This window comes from Odontomachus brunneus, unplaced genomic scaffold, assembly GCF_010583005.1.
Source record: "Odontomachus brunneus isolate Ranch 3 - 2012 unplaced genomic scaffold, Obru_v1 Obru_scaffold_126, whole genome shotgun sequence".
NCBI classification, from domain to species: domain Eukaryota; kingdom Metazoa; phylum Arthropoda; class Insecta; order Hymenoptera; family Formicidae; genus Odontomachus; species Odontomachus brunneus.
The window spans coordinates 770,448-788,603 of NW_022639576.1; the positions used below are offsets into that span (position 1 = coordinate 770,448).

Sequence of the window (18,156 nt, forward strand, 5' to 3'; positions counted from 1 at the left end):
TCTTCTTAATTTCAAATGCGATTGGTCCAATGGAATAATCAGCCAGTTAACTGAAGGTTATGGAACTAGGCCTAAATAAATAATTTGCAGCGAGTAACGGTTAAAATTCCACGCCTGAATACTCGAGAGGAACAAATGAAATGTTACTATGTAAGACAAATAAAAAAAAAAAAAATAGAAATAGTACAAATTAATGTATGTTCAAGTATAATGTATTTCTCGTTTACTGACATACATACATACATACTTTAGTTCTTTCATCGAAGTCAATATGCAAAACACAAGAAATACACTCTTGATGAAATTCGACTTTCATCTTACAAATTAACAGACGCTTCCACGAAAGTTCTTTAATAATAAGTATGTACAATTTCAAAATAATACAATCAATATGATACAGCGGTATATCGAAAAACTGCATAACGTAACAATTTTATTATACAACTATATATATGTATATATAGTATAACGCGCGTAACTAATAAAGTAAAACATAACATAAAAAGTAGGATACTAACAATGCCATTCGGATCAGTATATGTTGAGAAAGTTCCTCTCAATCTCCAAGAATGAAGTATATCGCGCACCTTCCATTTTCAGTTAACAAAGACATGGAACTATATTTTGCACACGCTTACCGACAACTGTTGGTTCGGTTTTTGTCGTTGCGCAAATATAATCATATAAAATAGCTACGCAACAGACACATCGAATCGATAGCTGTCGGTAAACGTGTACAGAATACAGTCTCTGTTTGTACATCAAAGTTTGCATATTAAACTGTATTTATATCGTATATCATGATATTAACACATTCGCTGCTTATCTGAAACAACCTAGATAATACAGGGAATTAAAAAAAAAATTCAAAAAGAATTCAGTCATATCCCATACAGCACAGGATCTTCTGGGGATGTTCCAGAGACGTCCTGAGGATGTAGAAACATACTCAGGACGTTCTCAGGATGTCTCTTGGACATCTGTTAGGGATATCACCAATTCTGAGTTCATTTTCAGATGCAAAAAGAATTTTTCAGGGTTCAGTTCAGTGAAGAGAATTCTTTTTGCATCTAAAAATAAACTCAGAATTGGTGGCATACGACTGAATTCTTTTTTAATTCTCTGTGCTATCTAGGGACACACCACCCTTGAAAGTCCGATAGACCAGCTCACTTTAACTGAACATAGATCCATTGGTGCGTGACCGGCTATTTGCAAAGGAGCCTCATCACGCGCTGGCGCGAACGTATTAATAACATCAATCATGTTAATATCAACATTAAACGACCAATACATCCTCTTAATGGGTTTTCTACAAGCCATTAGTTTCATAAGCTGTAACCAAATCGACCAACCACGTTCGATTATTCTTGAAAATTATGATTGGGCCAATTTACTTGTGGCTTATGACTAATGACTTATAGAAAACTCATAAACATGAAACGTTAATCCTTCATGAATCTGTATATATTCTATTTAGAAGAGAATTAGTCCGCGTTCAAGCAAATACACATCGAGCAGCACAAAGCAGTCAATGTTGAATCTACAGTGGCCAATGTAGAATCCCCTACAGTGCTGGTCAATATGCTGTTAGTGGCCCTTTTGGGTAGCCAAACTTGCTTGACAGATTTGGCGCCGGTCTGCTGGGAATTTTTGTCTGTAGTTTACTATTCGAAAATACGGTCACTAGGATCTGTTGTTTCATAGTCATTTCAATAAAATATACTGCGGATTTTAATTTACTTGGACTTTAGTTTTGTTTAGTGTGTAAAAGTATGTTATTTCCAATGTATTTAAATGGAACGCAGGCCCCGTCAAGTTATGTCAGCAAGCTCTTTCAGCAGAGGAGACGAGTTCAATGCGACCACTGATGATCAATTCTGATCGAGTCTGTCGTCAATCCGCCGACACACTGTTGGCATTTTGCTCATCGGTGAGTTGAGTCATCGATGAAAAAAACCACACGTTCCCGACAGACACAAGTAGATCCACAATTTCTCACTTCTAGAATGTCATGCAATGATACGGCTTCGAATCGGTAAAGTGATCTCATGCATGTCAATCGCACAATTCATTACGAATGTATGTATCATGAAAGATGCGCGCTTCTTTGAGAAGTTTGAAAAAATAAAACTCTGTCTCTTTTACACTACACTCTTTTACGTTTACTCTTTTATGCTGTGTATAAACCTTATGATATATGTTCGTCCTCTTTCGTAAGAACATTCCTCTGCGCAGTAAAACGTATATAGCAACTATGTGCGCGTCCTTAATCGAAAACGATAAATCACACTCTTTGATTCGTTATGGCAGTGTTTCGCTTCGCGTCCCTTTGAACTACACTATGCGCTTCCTCTTCCTCATGTCGCCACAGGCTGTCCCTCTTGAAGACTCGATTGTTGAGTAAAAATATAGACTTTTGGCGCGATTAACCGTGCGCGATATCAGCGAGATCTCGTCGGCTGAGACGCGACGACCGTCACTACGGAGGAAGCAGCTGGAAGCTCGTCGTCACCGACGCCATAAGAAAGATCCTGCGCGAGACTCGTCGTATGGACAGTCATGTATCACGCTGAAGGGCTTTGGAAGGAACCATTACGAGTGCTCTACGACGTCTTTCTTGGGCTTCGCGACGAGATCGTCGCTTATTTTCGCGGCGTCATTCGCGACAGAGGGCTTTCGTTCGGTCTTGTCCGTCTTGGACTCGTCGGCATGTCCGTCGCTCTTGATCGTTGCGTTCAGGCTTTTCAGAAAGTTTCCTAAGTGCTCGGCAGCCTCGGGATTGTTCGCCCACTCGTTCGATGGGAAAACCGCGAGCAGTCTCTTCTGGACCATCTCGGTAGTCAACGCCTGCTGCTTGGCGTCGATCGGCGGATTGGCGACTTTGCTGCTCTTGCTATCGACAGACGTGGCCGTGCCGTCGGCGACGCCACTGTCGTCCGGGTTGACAGTGGAATCGGAGGATTTCATCGTCGTGTCTGTCGTCGTCCGACCGTCAGTCGGTAGCGTACGGTCCGTCGAACTCGCGCAACTCTTGCCGGTCGGACTTTCTACTGTGACTGAACTGGAGTCCGGACTCGCTGGTGACTTACAACTCGTCGTGTCAGCGTTGCTCTTCGGCAGACTGGACGACGTCGCACTCGCAGCGGTGCTAACCGCTCCCGCGTTGGAGGCTTTGTTGCCGTTGCCATTTCCGTGGCTAATAGTAGTACTCTCGTTTCGTGAATTCGCGCCATTACTGCCAGGAGGAGGTGATGGAGAAGCTGTCGACGATACCCTCGGACTGGCGGTGTCGTGATGTTGCTGTTGCTGCTTCGAGTTGTCCGTTAATTCGTTCTTCACTTCTGCGGTCGAACTCTTGGAATTCTCGACGTTCGTCTGCTCGTTGCTCTTCGTACCGTCGATGTTACTGCGCGGGGAAAATTTGTTCGTGTTCTCAACACTCGACGAGTACCTCGTTTGCCCGGTTAAGCGCGAAGGGCCGTAGCTGTCATCCGCAGGAGCTTCGTTATTGCGTTGAAATATCGACTTTCTTGCGTTGTTCGGCACACTTCTGATGCTGATGCTCGGGGGCTTTTCGATGGAATGCTGCTGCTTGTTGATAGGAACTGCCAGAGACGCTACAGACGACCTGGCGGGTTTCACGGGCGCGCACTGAGCGGCCAAATGCGTCTTGCTCGGTATGCCGCTCAAACAGCTGGGATTCACACCGCCGTCGCCGCTGCCGATTACAGCGGACGCTATGCTCTCCGCGGCGGAGCATGGTGACGGTGGCGGTCTCATCCGGTTCTCTAACTGGAACTGCGACTGACTCAGCACGTAGAGGCTCTGCAAACTTGGGAAAACGGACGAGAGATTTGGCCCGGTACGGCTTATATCGCTGAGATTCGGCGCATAGACAGGTGTACGCGTCTGAAGCGGCGGGCACTCGTTAACACGGTGAGCAGCGGGTGTGAGAGAACCTGGCGGAGCTCGGTAATATCGGTGACCACCCATGAGCGTCACCACTTGATCGTCTGGTAAACTATTGATCGTTTTGTTGTTAACTTGGAGCTTCGTCACGGGCTGAGGGATCCTTAGAGGGTGTATGTCTGCTTTCTTGCCGCCGCTGAGATCTAAGATCGACTCTTGCTCTCTTCTGCTGCGTTTCATCGGTAGTGTGGCTCGTTGTTGTAGCTGTTGAAGTGCTTCATTCTGGTCGGTTTGCTTGATAACCGTCAGTTTCGGCGGTGACGGCATTTTCATTTGTCCGGTCTTCAGTGCCTTTAGCACTCGCGGATCGACCGACCGATCGTTCAACGTGATGGTGGGATTCATTTTGGTCAATGTTGCGGTCTTTCGACTATCGTTATTATCACTGATCTCGGGGAAAAGAGAAGATCCGGGTGATCTCGGCGAGGTCAATGTTATGCTCAGACTCGATGGAATATTTAAGCCACAGCCGTCCAGGAGATTTCTAGGATCGCTCGATATTGTCTGACCACTAGGCGCTTTCGTGTTCGCGTTGGATACCGGACGATTTTGATTACTGTGATAGTCGGGTATCCCGCTGCTCGATCTGCTCGTAGGAGTCATATGGTCCAACGAGGAACCACGCGGTAGCTTCATCGGCAATATATCCGCAGGGAGATTGACCATTTTTCTTGGCATTTCGTTCGGAGTCTGGGTGTGGTGTCGTTTGCGCTTTAGGTCGTTGATAGGAACACCCGGTGGACACTTTCTCTTCACCGCTCCGGCCAGAACAGACGAGTCGATCGAGTGAAAAGAATACACGTCCATCTTAGCCGCCGGATGAGCAACATTCGTGTTCGCGTTGACATTCGTATTTGCCAAGTTGCTCGTGCCTGAACTGGACGCACGTGTGCCGGCATCATTCAAAGATATGGTTGCGTGAGCGCGCGCACCATTACCAGATGACATTTCACCGACGCACTTCACGGTCATGTTCGTCGAGACATTGATGTTAGCCGCGTTCGAGCCAGTGTTCTCGGTGTTGCTCTTCTTTTTGACCTCGTCGATCATCTCGCGCGTCTTTACGTCCTTCTTGGGAGACACCTCCGTTTTCGGCGTAGCGCAGTCTTTCTTCTGGGAAGAGTTATTTTCGCTGGTTGTTCCAAGATCTCGAACGGGAGACTTGAGTTTGATGTCCTCCGGGACGGGTTCCCTGGCGGTCAGCTGGAAACCCTGTAGGAACTGCTTCTTGTCCTGCTGCTCGGCCGGTTTCTTCAGCGCGGTTTTCGGCATGCCAGTAGCACCGCTGCTAGGAGATGTCTTCTCGGATATTGGCCGGTCCACGAAAGTCACCTTGCGCCGTTGCTTCTCCTGCTGCTTGTCCTGCTCGGGCGGTGATATAGGTGGCTCCTTGTCCTTCTGCAGTTGTTGAGTCATTAACGGACTCGATGCGTCCTTCTCTAATTGTTGACCACAACGCAATAAAATGTTACTTATTACCTTTGGCTTCTTCACGTTCGTGCCACTCGTCGGTGAACATTGTTTCAATGTGATTTTCACGCCGTTGGAATTCTGTCCGTTTCCTATACTTACAACACTGAACTCGGGACTTGCGGGTTTAACGTCGGGCAAATCAGCGGCAACGTTACTTTGCTCTTTCCCATTCCTATTCATTGACGGACTCTTCAGCACCTCATACATACCGTCTGGATTCTTCATTATTTTAATCGGGCTCTTTATTTGCTTATTGTTCGTATCATTGGACGTTGTTGTCGTCGTCGTCGTCGTCGTCGTCATCGTCGTCGTCGTCGTCGTCGTCGTTGCCATCGTTGTCATCGTTGTCGTCGTTGTCGTCGTTGCCATCGTCATTGTTGTCGTCATCGTATTCGTCACTATCGATGCCGTTGTAGTCAACATCGTGGTCGCACTCGTTGTCGTTAACTTTGACAATGATGTAGTCTTGGTCGCTCTATCTTTCGCGACTACCGTTGACGTCGGCGTCGTCGTCGTCGGCGTCGTCGTCGTCGGCGTCGTCGTCGTTGTCGTCGTCGTTATCGTGGTGGACTCGCTCGCCCTGTTTTCCACAGTTACTTTGTTATCCGTGGTCTTCTCTTTATCCGTGAACGAATTCGCTTTATCGTTCGTGACGTTGCTTGGCTCTTTCGCCGTAGATGCTTCATCGTCCGCCTGTTTCGCCTCTGATCCTGGAGTTGCTGACCGATCAACGAAAACGTCCGTACTATAGTCCTTCACGATAACGACAGCATCGTTCGGTGGTAAACACGCTCCGAGCCCCGGAGTCGATGGTCTTTGGTGCAACGGGGCTTCGAGTCTCTGCTCTTCCTGCGCTACTCGGTAGAAGAATCTCATCGGTGCAATCTGCAAAAGATAGTTGTTTTTCAATAACAGCCAAATATAATTTGAATTACTTAATAATATATTTCTAATTAGATAATAACATCGCAAACACAAAATACTTTGAATTACTCTTTTCCACGCATAAATACATATAAATACACACACATATATATGCATAAATAATTTCGAATTGCTTAATAATTTTAAACATATGAAGTATTTCGAATTACTCTTTTCCACGCGTAGATATAAGCGACGTCCATGAGAGTCCAATGCTCCGGGAGCGGTGCGCGTCGATGGCAGATTTCGATGGTATATCTCGTCATGTCCACGCTGTACTTAAGCGCCAAGAACTTCTTCAAGTGCGCGATGGTCACCAGAGCCGGACACTGTAGATACCTTCTGTTGTTGCCGTTGTTGTGATTGTTGTTGTTGTTATTATTGGTGTTGTTATTGGTGTTCTCGCAACTGGCGTTGCTGCTATTCAAGTGGCTCGTGTCCACGTCCATAGTGCTCAAGATGGTTAGCGGATCCATTCCCGGCGACAGATACTCCAAGCTCAAACTCACCGCGTCCTCCGGGGCGAAAATCAATCTTCCACTCACGTCTTCCCCACGTTGCTCCGACGTAGCAGAGTCCGCTGTGTTGGAACATTAATATTCGATATACTCGGGATATTGTTACTTACAGAGAAAAAGAAAAATATAAAAAATATTAGAAATATTAAACACTAAAAGAATCACAAGTATGTACCATGCTCGGGATGCTTCTTGTAAAATTCTCTTCTTTTCCGCATTTCCTTGTGATATAACCCTGGCACGAGTTTGTACACAATATCTTGTAAAGTCTTGTCGGATCTGAAAAAAATATTGCATTCATGAATAATCTGATAGTGATGACTTCTAAAGTACATGTGAGGTATACTTTGGACAATATTTATAGTCAGATTTTTCATTTAAAATTAACTAACATTGTCTATATACACATATTCCTAATTTCGATTATCGGATAAAATAATAATTTATTACACACAAACTGACAATTAACAATTGTCATACTTGATATGTGGTTTGCGCATGTTGAGCGCATTTTTGCATGATGGACAGTACGGCGCCTCGTTGAGATGCTTCAAGATGCAGCTTCTGCAAACTGAATAATAAAAGCGCAACGCATTAGTCATCGTAAGTGGTAATCGATAAAAATCTAGAATTGGTCTGAAGCTCGACTTTACTTACAGGAGTGTAAGCACTCCACCACGGTTGTGGCGTCGACAAAATAGCCACGGCACAGTGGACAAATCAGTTGAGGGTTGACCTCACGTAAGAGCGCTCTTTTGCCAATGTCAGCCATTTCTTCGTGGGAATGAATTGCAAAATACGAGATCTGCAAAGAGAAACGTAAGTATTTTCACTGCCGCTTGCCTGAAACTCGACTGTAGCATTCAATCGATCATCAGTATCGACTTTATTAAGAATGATAAGATACATCACGATGCATTTTAACATCGCGACGATATTCGGGTGATATCAAACTTCTTTTGTACGTAACGATATAAACACTATATACATATATATATATATATATATATATATATATATATATATATATATATAAATATATAAATATATAAATAAGAAAAATATATATTGTATTTATACTATATATGTATCTATGTATACTATGCCTATATCAATATATTATAATATATCTGTGTCCATATATTATAAGAATTTATCTGATCAATGAATTGCAATTTTATAACACATCGAGAGACATATAACTATGATAATGTAACTCAACATTGTAAATAAATGTGCTCGCATATTTTACGAAAATCTATCAGTTAACCTATATTAAAAAAAAAATATATTTTGCTGGCACTCGAGACCCGTCTCGAGATTTTCTAGCTTTCGTTTCATTTTAATTCGATAAGCTTTGAGCTTGTCACAGAGCAGCAGCTGACAATAGTACAGAGCTGGTAGCAACGTGACATCGATGTATACATCGATGTAGTTGAACATTTTTCCGAAGGCTGCTGTTACTGCTGTTCTCAGGTAGCTACGGCCTCCTCGTTGCCCCCGTCGTTTCCCGCCATCCCTTTCCGATCCGACCGTTCGCTTGTAGACTACAACACGGATGCGTCCTCTATCCCCGTCTCTGTTTAGAATAGTCCTTTCCGTTTTTCCGCTCGCCCGGTGCGGTTAAACCGCCAAACGTCCCTTGCAACGTGTTGTACACGTATTCGCGTACGTGTGCACACCCGTCGAATACCTGGCGGTATTGATCGAATATATCGCGGTATTTTGCCGCCTGACGATAAGTCTCATCGTCTACTTTTATTGCATTAAGCGAGATGAATTTTCGTACGGGCGACCTTCCACCTCACTTCTTTTCTCTTTTTCACCCTTCTCTTTTTTTCTCTTCTTTTTCCCGTAGGTTTGTTTTCATGTAGTTTATAGACAGGACCTGGGTTGATGAACGTGACGTCGCAATTACGAACACGCATTACGGAGAGGAGACCTCGTTTGTTACATAGAAACACGGATCTTTTTGAAACCCAACCTGTCTAACACATACCACTTAGCTTGTTCTTTTATAACTCTTTCAGGAAAGAGAGACAGCTCTCGTAAAATCGAGATTTAAGGAGGGAGAGAAGAAAACGCGGCGTTATTGACAGAGTGAATGAGCCAATCGGGATATTTTTCCTACTTTTCTCTTATGACAGTCGGTAAGACGTGAAAGGACAATTATAACTATGCCTCTCCCCGCACTCCCTTACTTGGATTACTTAGGCGCCCTCAAGGCGCGCCTAAGCTAACATCACATCGCCGCGTTCTGCAATGTCTAGTACCTACGTCTATTTATATCGAGCTGCTTCTCGGGACGAAGGAGCGAAATTCTCAGCGCGGCGCATCACGGCGGACGATCGCGTTTGCATGGATCGCGAGGAAGGCGCGAATATCCCGCGTAATATCACGGAGGACACGCGTCTCCCGCGGCATTGATTAATGCGCGACAAGTTGGAAGTAGGCGTTAGGTGCACGAGAAGAGATAACATATAGACGCGATAACTTCGCCGACATTGACCGAGTCAGTCGGCGCGGGGTGGAAATCAAAGAACTTCTCGAAGCTTCAGTTCAATTGCCCGTCCTCTGTTCGTCGCGATCTCGACACCGGCATCGGATCTTTCCGCGCTATTTCGTACTTCCGCGAAGAGGGACGAGCGAGGTAACGATGTTAGGACCATAGTTGTGCCCGAAACCAACTCGATACACGGAGAGAATTTTATAAGAAAAATTCCGAAAAATTGATCACAGTTACGCACGAATGATCCAACTCACAAAATTATGATTGAGTGTTTGTCTTACTAATGAGCAATCTATACATCTTTCCGCATAAAACAAGAAAGATCCAGGCCTAAAATTAATTGGAAAAGATTTTATTTTCTATTAGTTACGCTATTACTTTCGTCTTTTTTATCCACTTTTAATCCACTTTTATCCACTTTTTTAAAACGGTTAAATTTGTCAATAAATACCCATGAAGAGAAGTGCTTAACTTCTTGGACGATTGCAAAAAACCTCAATGCTACCTATACTTTCTTAATTACGCATGAAATTTTCATCTACATTTTTCTCTAAACGTACTTCATGTAGATTCGATCATTCTCACATAATTACGACCAATTTTACAATTAAAAAGCACATATCGACATTCTATCCTGACTTATTCTTTCGTTTAGACTTTAGGAATTCATATCAACTTTAGGAATTCATTCGAATAAACAATTCACCATGTTCCTTTATCCTTAGCATGATGAACTCTGACAGACTCTCTGATAAACTCATTGACGGTTCATTCTCATGCTGCTAGATGATACGATGAAATTGAAAAGAACTCGACATGGAGAAAAGCTCAAACGCCCGCTCCGTATACCTTTCTTTCGACATGGTGTTACACCTTAATCGCGTGTCAAACCTCGAGAAAGACTACGAGGTGTCGCCGATGCGATTCTACCCCCGCGTGACGCTCATCGACAAAGCAGGACCACCGTCGTCTTGAGATCCAGCGCGTCCACGTAACGTGATCAACCGGGGGAATCCAGCGGCATGAGCAAAAAGGCGCACACGTGCTTCGGAAATTAGCACGTGCTGCGAGAAAGTCTCGCCTCGCCTCGCACCACGACGGCACGGCACGGGACAGAACGGGACGGTACGTAACGCGCTCGTGTCAGCGCGTTGCGCAAAAAAACCGAGCAAAAGCGGACGATGAAGACGGCCTTTGTGGCGGAGATCTCTTCTCGGAGCACTGGATAATGCTCAAAGTAACGGTGCGCGCTCGCGTTTTTTTTTCTCCCTGTCCCTCTCCTCGGTCGCGCGCAACGTCGCCCTACGAATCGACGTCTGCTACATCGCGCCGGCCTCTTCGTGTGTTCCTCCTCCTTATTTCCTGAGATCACTTGCCCGTGCCGTGCCGCGCACTGCGTTCTTCGCGCAGCGTGGCGGCAGAGGATGCGATCGGAAGCAGAATCGCACAGCGCGAGATACCGTTTCGGCATCAGGCGGCGGCGGCGGCGGCGGCGGCGGCGGCGGCGGCGGCGACGGCGGCGGCGCTGCTTAGAAACGGGAGGGCGTCCGACGACCCTAGCAGACGCGCCAGGCCACCGTTCGCAGTCACCTAGCGACCAGAAAGACACAGGACGCGAAAAACGGACGACGGGGAAGCGAGCTTTCCTTTCCCGTAACGGGGAAGGTAATGGGGAAACTGTCGCTTCGCGCCAACGAACGCAGATCGGAGATTGATCGATCAATCGAGCACGTCTCGATCGCTCGATCTTTGATCGTCTCGGCTTGGTAATGAGAGAGACTTGATCATCTGATCGGATAGAGCTGCGAGTTTCGTTCGCGTCGAGGTCAGATCGTAATGAAACCGGCTTAGTAGGGGAATGCGGGGAAAGACAGTTATAATCGTTTCTTTACTTCTCACCGACTGTCGTAAATTTCGACTGTCATAAACGAGAAAAGCGGGGAAAATGAGTCGATTAGCACCGGTTCACTTATTCTGTCAATAACGCCGCGTTTTCTTTTCTTCCTCCTTAAATGTCGATTTTACGAGAAATGTTTCTTTTCTCCGAATTATAAAAAAGCAAGCTACTTGTTGTTGATGAAATATTACGTAGTTGTTGTAAATATATCTTGAATATTTTTTTAGTCGCTGTGTCAAACTGCAGAATATTTATTCGGGCACAAAAATGAACGCTACGGCAAAACCTTGGCAACTAGACCCTTTCTGAACCCATCTCAGGAATCATCCATTCTTGTAAACCTCAAATTCAAGTAACTAATGGTTTTTGTTGTAGTAAGATGACACTGATTCATTTCAAGCATCTGGTATTTGATGTTTCCCGTTATGCAAAGTCTAAAAATTCAGGAATTTAAGTTCAGGTATACGTTGATTTCGACGACGGGTCCGGGAAACTTTCTCCCTTTTTCAGATTTTAGTATTCTTGATGTATGATAATATAGTATCTACTTAGTATTTCTTATACATAAAGTTCTTTATAAAATTTCATGCGTGTTTGGCAACATATATAAATAAGTTTTTTTTTCGATTTATATTTTCTATATTTTTCAAACGTAAAATTTAGGTTGCTTCGTCGTTTACGACACACAAATGTGGAAAAAACATCGTTAAAGTATGAAATAAATATGTTGATCGTGTTATATTTCATTGATTTTATTACATAAAATTTTATTACTTTTTCTACTTTTTTATTTACATAAAATTTTATTTTTTTATTACATAAAAGAAAATTATTATACTACTATGATACCAGATGTTACATATTTTCGTGAACCTATATGTTTCTCTTCTGAAAGTCCCAATGCTATTTTATTCAGCGACATAGTAATAACAGCGAAATAATGAAATATATTCGTCGTTACGGACGACATTTGTGTCGCGTTAAATAACGCAAACGAACACTCCATATCTCGATGTCGCGAGTGACGTCGAGCGCTAATAACGTATTCCGCCAACGTTATTTATTCAAGCCAGCGTGTTTGTCAACGAATCTTATAAAATTCCGTTGAGAACGCGGAGTAGCGCGGAATGAGAAAACGCATAAATACAAGTATACATAGTAGAGAGAAAATGAGAAAAAACAAAGAGAAAGAGAGAGGAATATATAGGTAGAAGGGAGAATGATACAAGGGTGAGGGAAGAGGGGAGAAGGGAATATAGAGGGTATCAGAGAGAACAGACGAGAGAAGCGTCCGTCTCGTCGCTCCATCTCTCGCACACCAACGTAAGCGCTTACCGTTCTCTGTATGCACCGTCAACCGGCGGCCTGCGTGCCGCGAGTGTGTATACGTGAGTATATGCGTGTGCGGTCTACTGTATCGCTATGTGTACGTGCGATTGTATGGTATATATACTATGCGTACTTACGTGCGAGCATGCGAGCCTGATGGCCGATGCGCGTCGACGAGAGCGAGGTAACGATACACTGCTACACGGTGTTTCTAGCACGATTTCAAACGTATACGAAACGTGTCTACTACGTGTGATCGTGTGTGTGCGCGCGCGCGCGCGCGCGAGTGTGTTTACCACACGCGCGTTTCACAACGGCGACACACTACGGTGGCTGAGAAAGCGCTATGTGGACGGACTTTGCAACGTCTCTTTCTGTCTCTCTCTCTTTCTCGGAATCTTACATGTCCTATCTCGCTCTCTCTTTCTCTCTTCCTTCCTTCCCCTTCTCGGTTGCTTTGTGCAGGGTGGCCAGCCTATGATAATGTCGCGTGGTACGGCGCGATCTCACCGTTCGACGTGCGCGTTAAGCTGCGGCCACGACCGGCCGCGATCATCTTCTCGCGTCCGTCAGACGACGCGTCGTCGTGTCGCCGTTGTCGTTGACGCAACTCGCGAGAACGCCGAGGGAAAACGGGAGGCTTCCCGCTGTCGACGGAACGATGGCGAGGAAACTGCACAGTGTGACGGGCGGCTACGAAATTACGGGAGCCGGAGGACAGCGCCAAGCGGCGCACTGCGGAACTAAGCGCGCGACGGCCTACTAACGAGGAACGGCGGTGAAGATAGGTGAGAGAGCGCGGATACCACGCACAGAGAACCAACGACGACGGTGTCTCGTGCCGAACTAAACGCGACGCGCGGCGGAGTGGGAATGCCCTTTCCCCTCCGGCTGCTCTCCCCTTCCTCTCTCCCGCCCGCCCTTTCCGCCCTTCGAACCCGCTCGCGTCCCCTCGCTCCCCACCCTCTCGCCGCATCGCACCCTCGCAGAGTGGCTTCCCCTCCACTCGTTCGTCGTCTCTCTCTTCTGTCCTTCGGTTGCCGATGCGACTACTAGTACGCGGTTCACTCTCGTCTCTCCGTTACTCGACTAGCTTGTCGCTCGCTCCCTCGTCTCTCTCTCCCTCGCCCTTCTTTCATTTTTCTCCCACCGCTTTGGTTATACCTCCTCACTTCTCTCGCTCTCCACAACCCCTCTCAATCACTATATCAGGCTCTCTTTTTCACTCCCTTTCTTCCTCTCTGTCTCTCAAACGGCTCTCTCTTTCTACGTGACCGGATAGTGTACGTACTTCGAGCTGGCATAGCGGCACGGAATTGCCCCTCTCACAACGATGCCGTGTGTTCCCTTCCCTTCCCGCGCGTAGTTACTAGCAGGGATTACGACTACCAGCTCCCTCCTATCCCCTGTTCCCGCACGTCTCACCCGTCTTGCGTTTACCCCGTCGCGGCTTCCTCCCAACGTCCAGGCTCTCTACCATCTCTCCTGTCCTCTCCGCTATTACAGGGGCGAGGGAGAGCAGGGAGAAGACAGAGAGAGAGAGAGAGAGAGAGAGAGAGAGAGTGAGAGAGAGAGAAAGAAAGAAAGAGAGAGAGAGCGGCGGCCCTTGTCTCCCTTTTCTTTCTATCTTTTTCCCTTTCGCATACGACCCTCTCTAGCCCTGCACCTTCTCCCTCTTTCTCTCTCCACGGACAATTCTCTCAATCCCCCAGTCGCTCAATCATCCTTTCTCCGTGACTCTGGCCGCCCTTTTCTCCCCATTTTGTTCTACGTTTTTCCCTTTGCGCCGAGCGACCCTTCCGCCACTCTCTCTTTCTCTCATTCTTTCCCTCTCTTTCTCTCTTGCACGCAGACTTGTCCTCGTTCCGCTACTCCTTTTCCCTACTGGTTCGCCCTTCTGCCTTTCCCAGTAGTTTCAATCTCTCCTCTTCTCTTCTCTTCCCTCTTTACTTCACGCTCGCCTGCTTCTCTGCCCGCTCTGTAATCGCTTCTTCTTCGCTCGCTCGTTTCCTTCCCCCCTTTCGTTTCCCTTTCCATCGTGATCTCGGCTCTCCCCCTCCTTTTCCCGTTTGTCCCCCCTTTCGCTCTCTTCGTAGAAGTAACAAGGAGCCTCGAATCGCAGGTTCGATGATATGTACGATTCCTCTTTCGATCATCGTTTTCCGTATTATCTCTCTACCTATAAGGACTATAGGTGGAGGAGGAGAACACAACTGTCTGTTGAGATACAAGAGCGATTGTAAAAATCGTGGTTTTAAATAAAAGAATCATTAAGTTATCTCGAACGTAAACGTAAGAATCATATAGTACACGCACATACAACCGTGATAACAGATTCATAATAACAATTGCAAAAGTCATTTATTGCGCAAGTTATTTACAGTGATGCGCAAGTTATTTACAGTGATGCATAAGCACTCGTGAATGTTGCATCATGATTGAGCGAAAGGCATTTGCAACAATGTAGAACTAGTAGCCGCTACGTAAAATATTTATGTATAGCAGGAAAACCGCATGATAAAAAGTATGCACACAAGCCATCCTACTTTCATATCATTAAGATTAAAGTTGTGAGTTGCGGGTCGTACTGCGTATGTAGATGAACGGAAAGTAAGCTGTACTATAATAGCGTAGATATTCACAATAGAGACGTAACGTGACAGTGTAAGATGGCAAGTTCGTGGTAGCTCATAAAATTCTAAAATATGTCCAGTATCCGTCGTAAAGAAGATACTTTTGCTGAAGTAGCCACCTAATTAGCTGAAGTAGCTCGGTAACAGAGACAGAGACTTTTCTTTCTTTTGGTATGCGTTATAATAATAACTTGCGATTTTTAAATGTTCGATATACAAAATTTCGGGAAACCAAAAAGTTATCGATTGACTTTTCTATTGTAGAGTGCAGAAAGTAAATTAATGCAATTGATAAATCAATACAAGATGATGTAGTACCTGTATGAAGTGTGTAAGATGCGGATATCAGAATATAAATCGAACTTACATGATATAATTTTTTACGTGTTAGTTATTGATGCTGATATTTTTTTAAGTCTTTCTTGGAATATACAATTAAAAGTCAAACATGTTTTAAAAGACACAATTTCCTAACTTAATTACATCAACAGTTCGAACTAGATGAGTGATAATTGGCCATTTTTTTCCAGTTGCATAATCTATAATACGAATTCAGGGATCGAGACAATAATCTGCTCAAAAAAGTGCATTCCCTCTCCATGTCTCTCTTGTTTCTTTTCTTTTATTCTTCCTCTCTGTTACCTAAAGGACATAACTTATGTCTTCCCTTCTTTCTTTTCTAAATAGAATGTTCCTTCAATTAAACGAATGGCAAACTTACGTTATAGAGGCAAGATATATGTAGAAAGTAAAGGCGATCTTTACTATTTACATCCTTGCAAGTCGTCTTTTGTGAATGACATTACGTTAAATAAAACAGCTCTACAAAATATAGTGTAAAGTCTGTTATCTGTTCGAGGCGACAGTGATGACAACGTATCTAGTTCTCACAACTACTATGACATTCAATTTTATTCCAACAATGGATGAGAATAATTTATATTCAGTACGTATATTTCATTGCTCAGATTAATTTCAAATTACTGCGAAATTTGCTTTAAAAATATAAGTGCTCGACGAAAGTGGGCGCGCTGCCGTCCTCGACGAAGGATCTCGCAGATCCGCGTGCCTTCGAGAGAGAAAGACAAGCAGAATTAAAATGCGAAGGATTTTGCGCGTGTCTCGTCTGGAGAAAAGTAACCAAAGCAAGCATGGAAGTGTGGGTGTGCACCAACGACCGCCTTCGCGGCGAACCAGTACATCCCATACCTAATCCGACATCTAAGATCCTCGTGCGAGTCTTCGTGTGCAAGTGAACTGTAGAGATCTCCACGACGTACGCTATTTGCGCGTACGGCGCGCCTGCGCTGTCCGAATATATTCCCTCACGTTTCGCCGGCGGTGTCCTCTTTCTCCTTCAGGATCTCGCGTATCATGATACCGATACCCAAACAACACGATCAAAGGTTAATTAGATATCGAGTACTTTGGCTGTGCACCGGCACATAAATCGACGTGCGTCGCGTATTTTTACAGAATAAAAAAGCCAATGTAAGAAGGCTAAAATAAAAACAAAGGCTAAGCAAGATCCTATCCAGAAATCACTGTTTCGAAAAAAGAAAAGGAAGCGACAAAAAGGAAAAATAAAGAACGAAGTAACTTAAGAAGAAAAAGATACAGACTAATTGAGAGCCATAAAAAAGACCGTAAAAATGCGAATATCCATTTTGAAGGAACATTCTATTTAGAAAAGGAAGAAGGGAAAACATAAATTGGGTCCGTTAGGTAACAGAGAGGAAGAATAAAAGAGAAGAAACAAGAGAGACATGGAGAGGGAATGCACTTTTTTGAGCAGATTATTGCCTCGATCCCTGAATTTGTATTATAGATTATGCAACTGGAAAAGAATGGCCAATTATCACTCATCTAGTTCGAACTGTTGATGTAATTAAGTTAGGAAATTGTGTCTTTTAAAACGTGTTTGACTGATGTTCCAATCTATCTTACGACTTTCATGGTTGAATTGATAGCAGCTGCAATACAGTTGGAATTGTAACCCAAATAGCACAAGATCTTTAGAAGATGTCCTGTGAATGTTCTCAGGATATAGAGATATTCTCAAAATATCTTTAAGATGTCCTGTGGAGATCTGTGCTGTTTGGGGATTATCTACAGCACTAACTTTACGTCAAATATTTTATAAGCCTGGACTTTTGATTTTTCTTTCTGAGAGACACGTGTACAGGTAATAAAACGGAATCTCGAAGGAAAACAGACGAAACAAAATGGCGGTTACGTGCGAAGTATGCTCCGTTCGAAGTTGGGTCGAGTTTTTTAATTCATTGATGGATCCATCGCATGATGCACAAATGCAATGTTTCGCTGTATTTACGCATCATGCGATGGATCCATCGATGAATTAAAAAACTCGTCTTTGGTATCGGTAATCTCGATATTATAATTAATTTTTCTCGCGGTACACGGTTGGTTCAATTACCATATTTCATGAGCCAGTTTTGTACACGGAGTTAACATATAAGATGTGTTCTTTTTAAACTGTCTGAACTGATGCATATGGTGCAGACAAATATATTTTGTTTCATTCTAACTTATCGCACCAGTTATACAAACTTATATATAACTGATATCGTTTTTTTCAACACTCATGTTGCACTGAAACACTTTGTGATATACTTTTGGGTTGCCTAGAGCTAGATATTGAGAAAAAAAACAGAGAAAGAAAGAAAGAGGAGAGAGGGGTGAGAAAGGGGGGAGGGAGAGAGAGAGAGAGAGAGAACTTTGTGATATAAGTGCTAATATTACAATTTAACCACAATCATATCAGTGCGATATACTTTTATCATTTGCAGTATTTTTCATGAAAATCGGATCGTTGGATAAAGAATTGTATAACCTAGGTCATTACATGAAGAAGAAACCACACTTCGTGGGATAGATTGC

At 44.3% G+C, this 18,156-nt stretch overlaps 1 protein-coding gene and 1 pseudogene across 5 annotated transcripts; both read right to left on the bottom strand.

Annotated features, from left to right (window-relative positions):
• Window positions 1–196: 196 nt before the first annotated feature.
• Window positions 197–13,479, bottom strand: LOC116849755 (mucin-5AC-like). Of its 5 annotated transcripts, XM_032827219.1 has the most exons (7): window positions 8,273–8,881; window positions 7,545–7,692; window positions 7,368–7,458; window positions 7,063–7,166; window positions 6,540–6,949; window positions 5,452–6,330; window positions 197–5,370 (listed from the first exon to the last, which is right to left on the bottom strand). In XM_032827219.1, exons 1-7 carry the CDS (start codon window positions 8,312–8,314, stop codon window positions 2,596–2,598), a joined length of 4,449 nt encoding a protein of 1,482 aa, XP_032683110.1. In that variant the 5' UTR covers window positions 8,315–8,881; the 3' UTR covers window positions 197–2,595. The 5 variants fall into 5 exon arrangements, with proteins under 5 accessions (XP_032683110.1, XP_032683108.1, XP_032683107.1 ...); XM_032827217.1 differs by lacking the exon at window positions 8,273–8,881 and adding an exon at window positions 13,026–13,479 and having other exon boundaries at window positions 197–6,330; XM_032827216.1 differs by lacking the exon at window positions 8,273–8,881 and adding an exon at window positions 12,760–13,479 and having other exon boundaries at window positions 197–6,330.
• A 2,731-nt stretch (window positions 13,480–16,210) lies between these two features.
• LOC116849769 lies at window positions 16,211–16,649 on the bottom strand (annotated as a pseudogene).
• Between the last annotated feature and the right edge of the window lie 1,507 nt (window positions 16,650–18,156).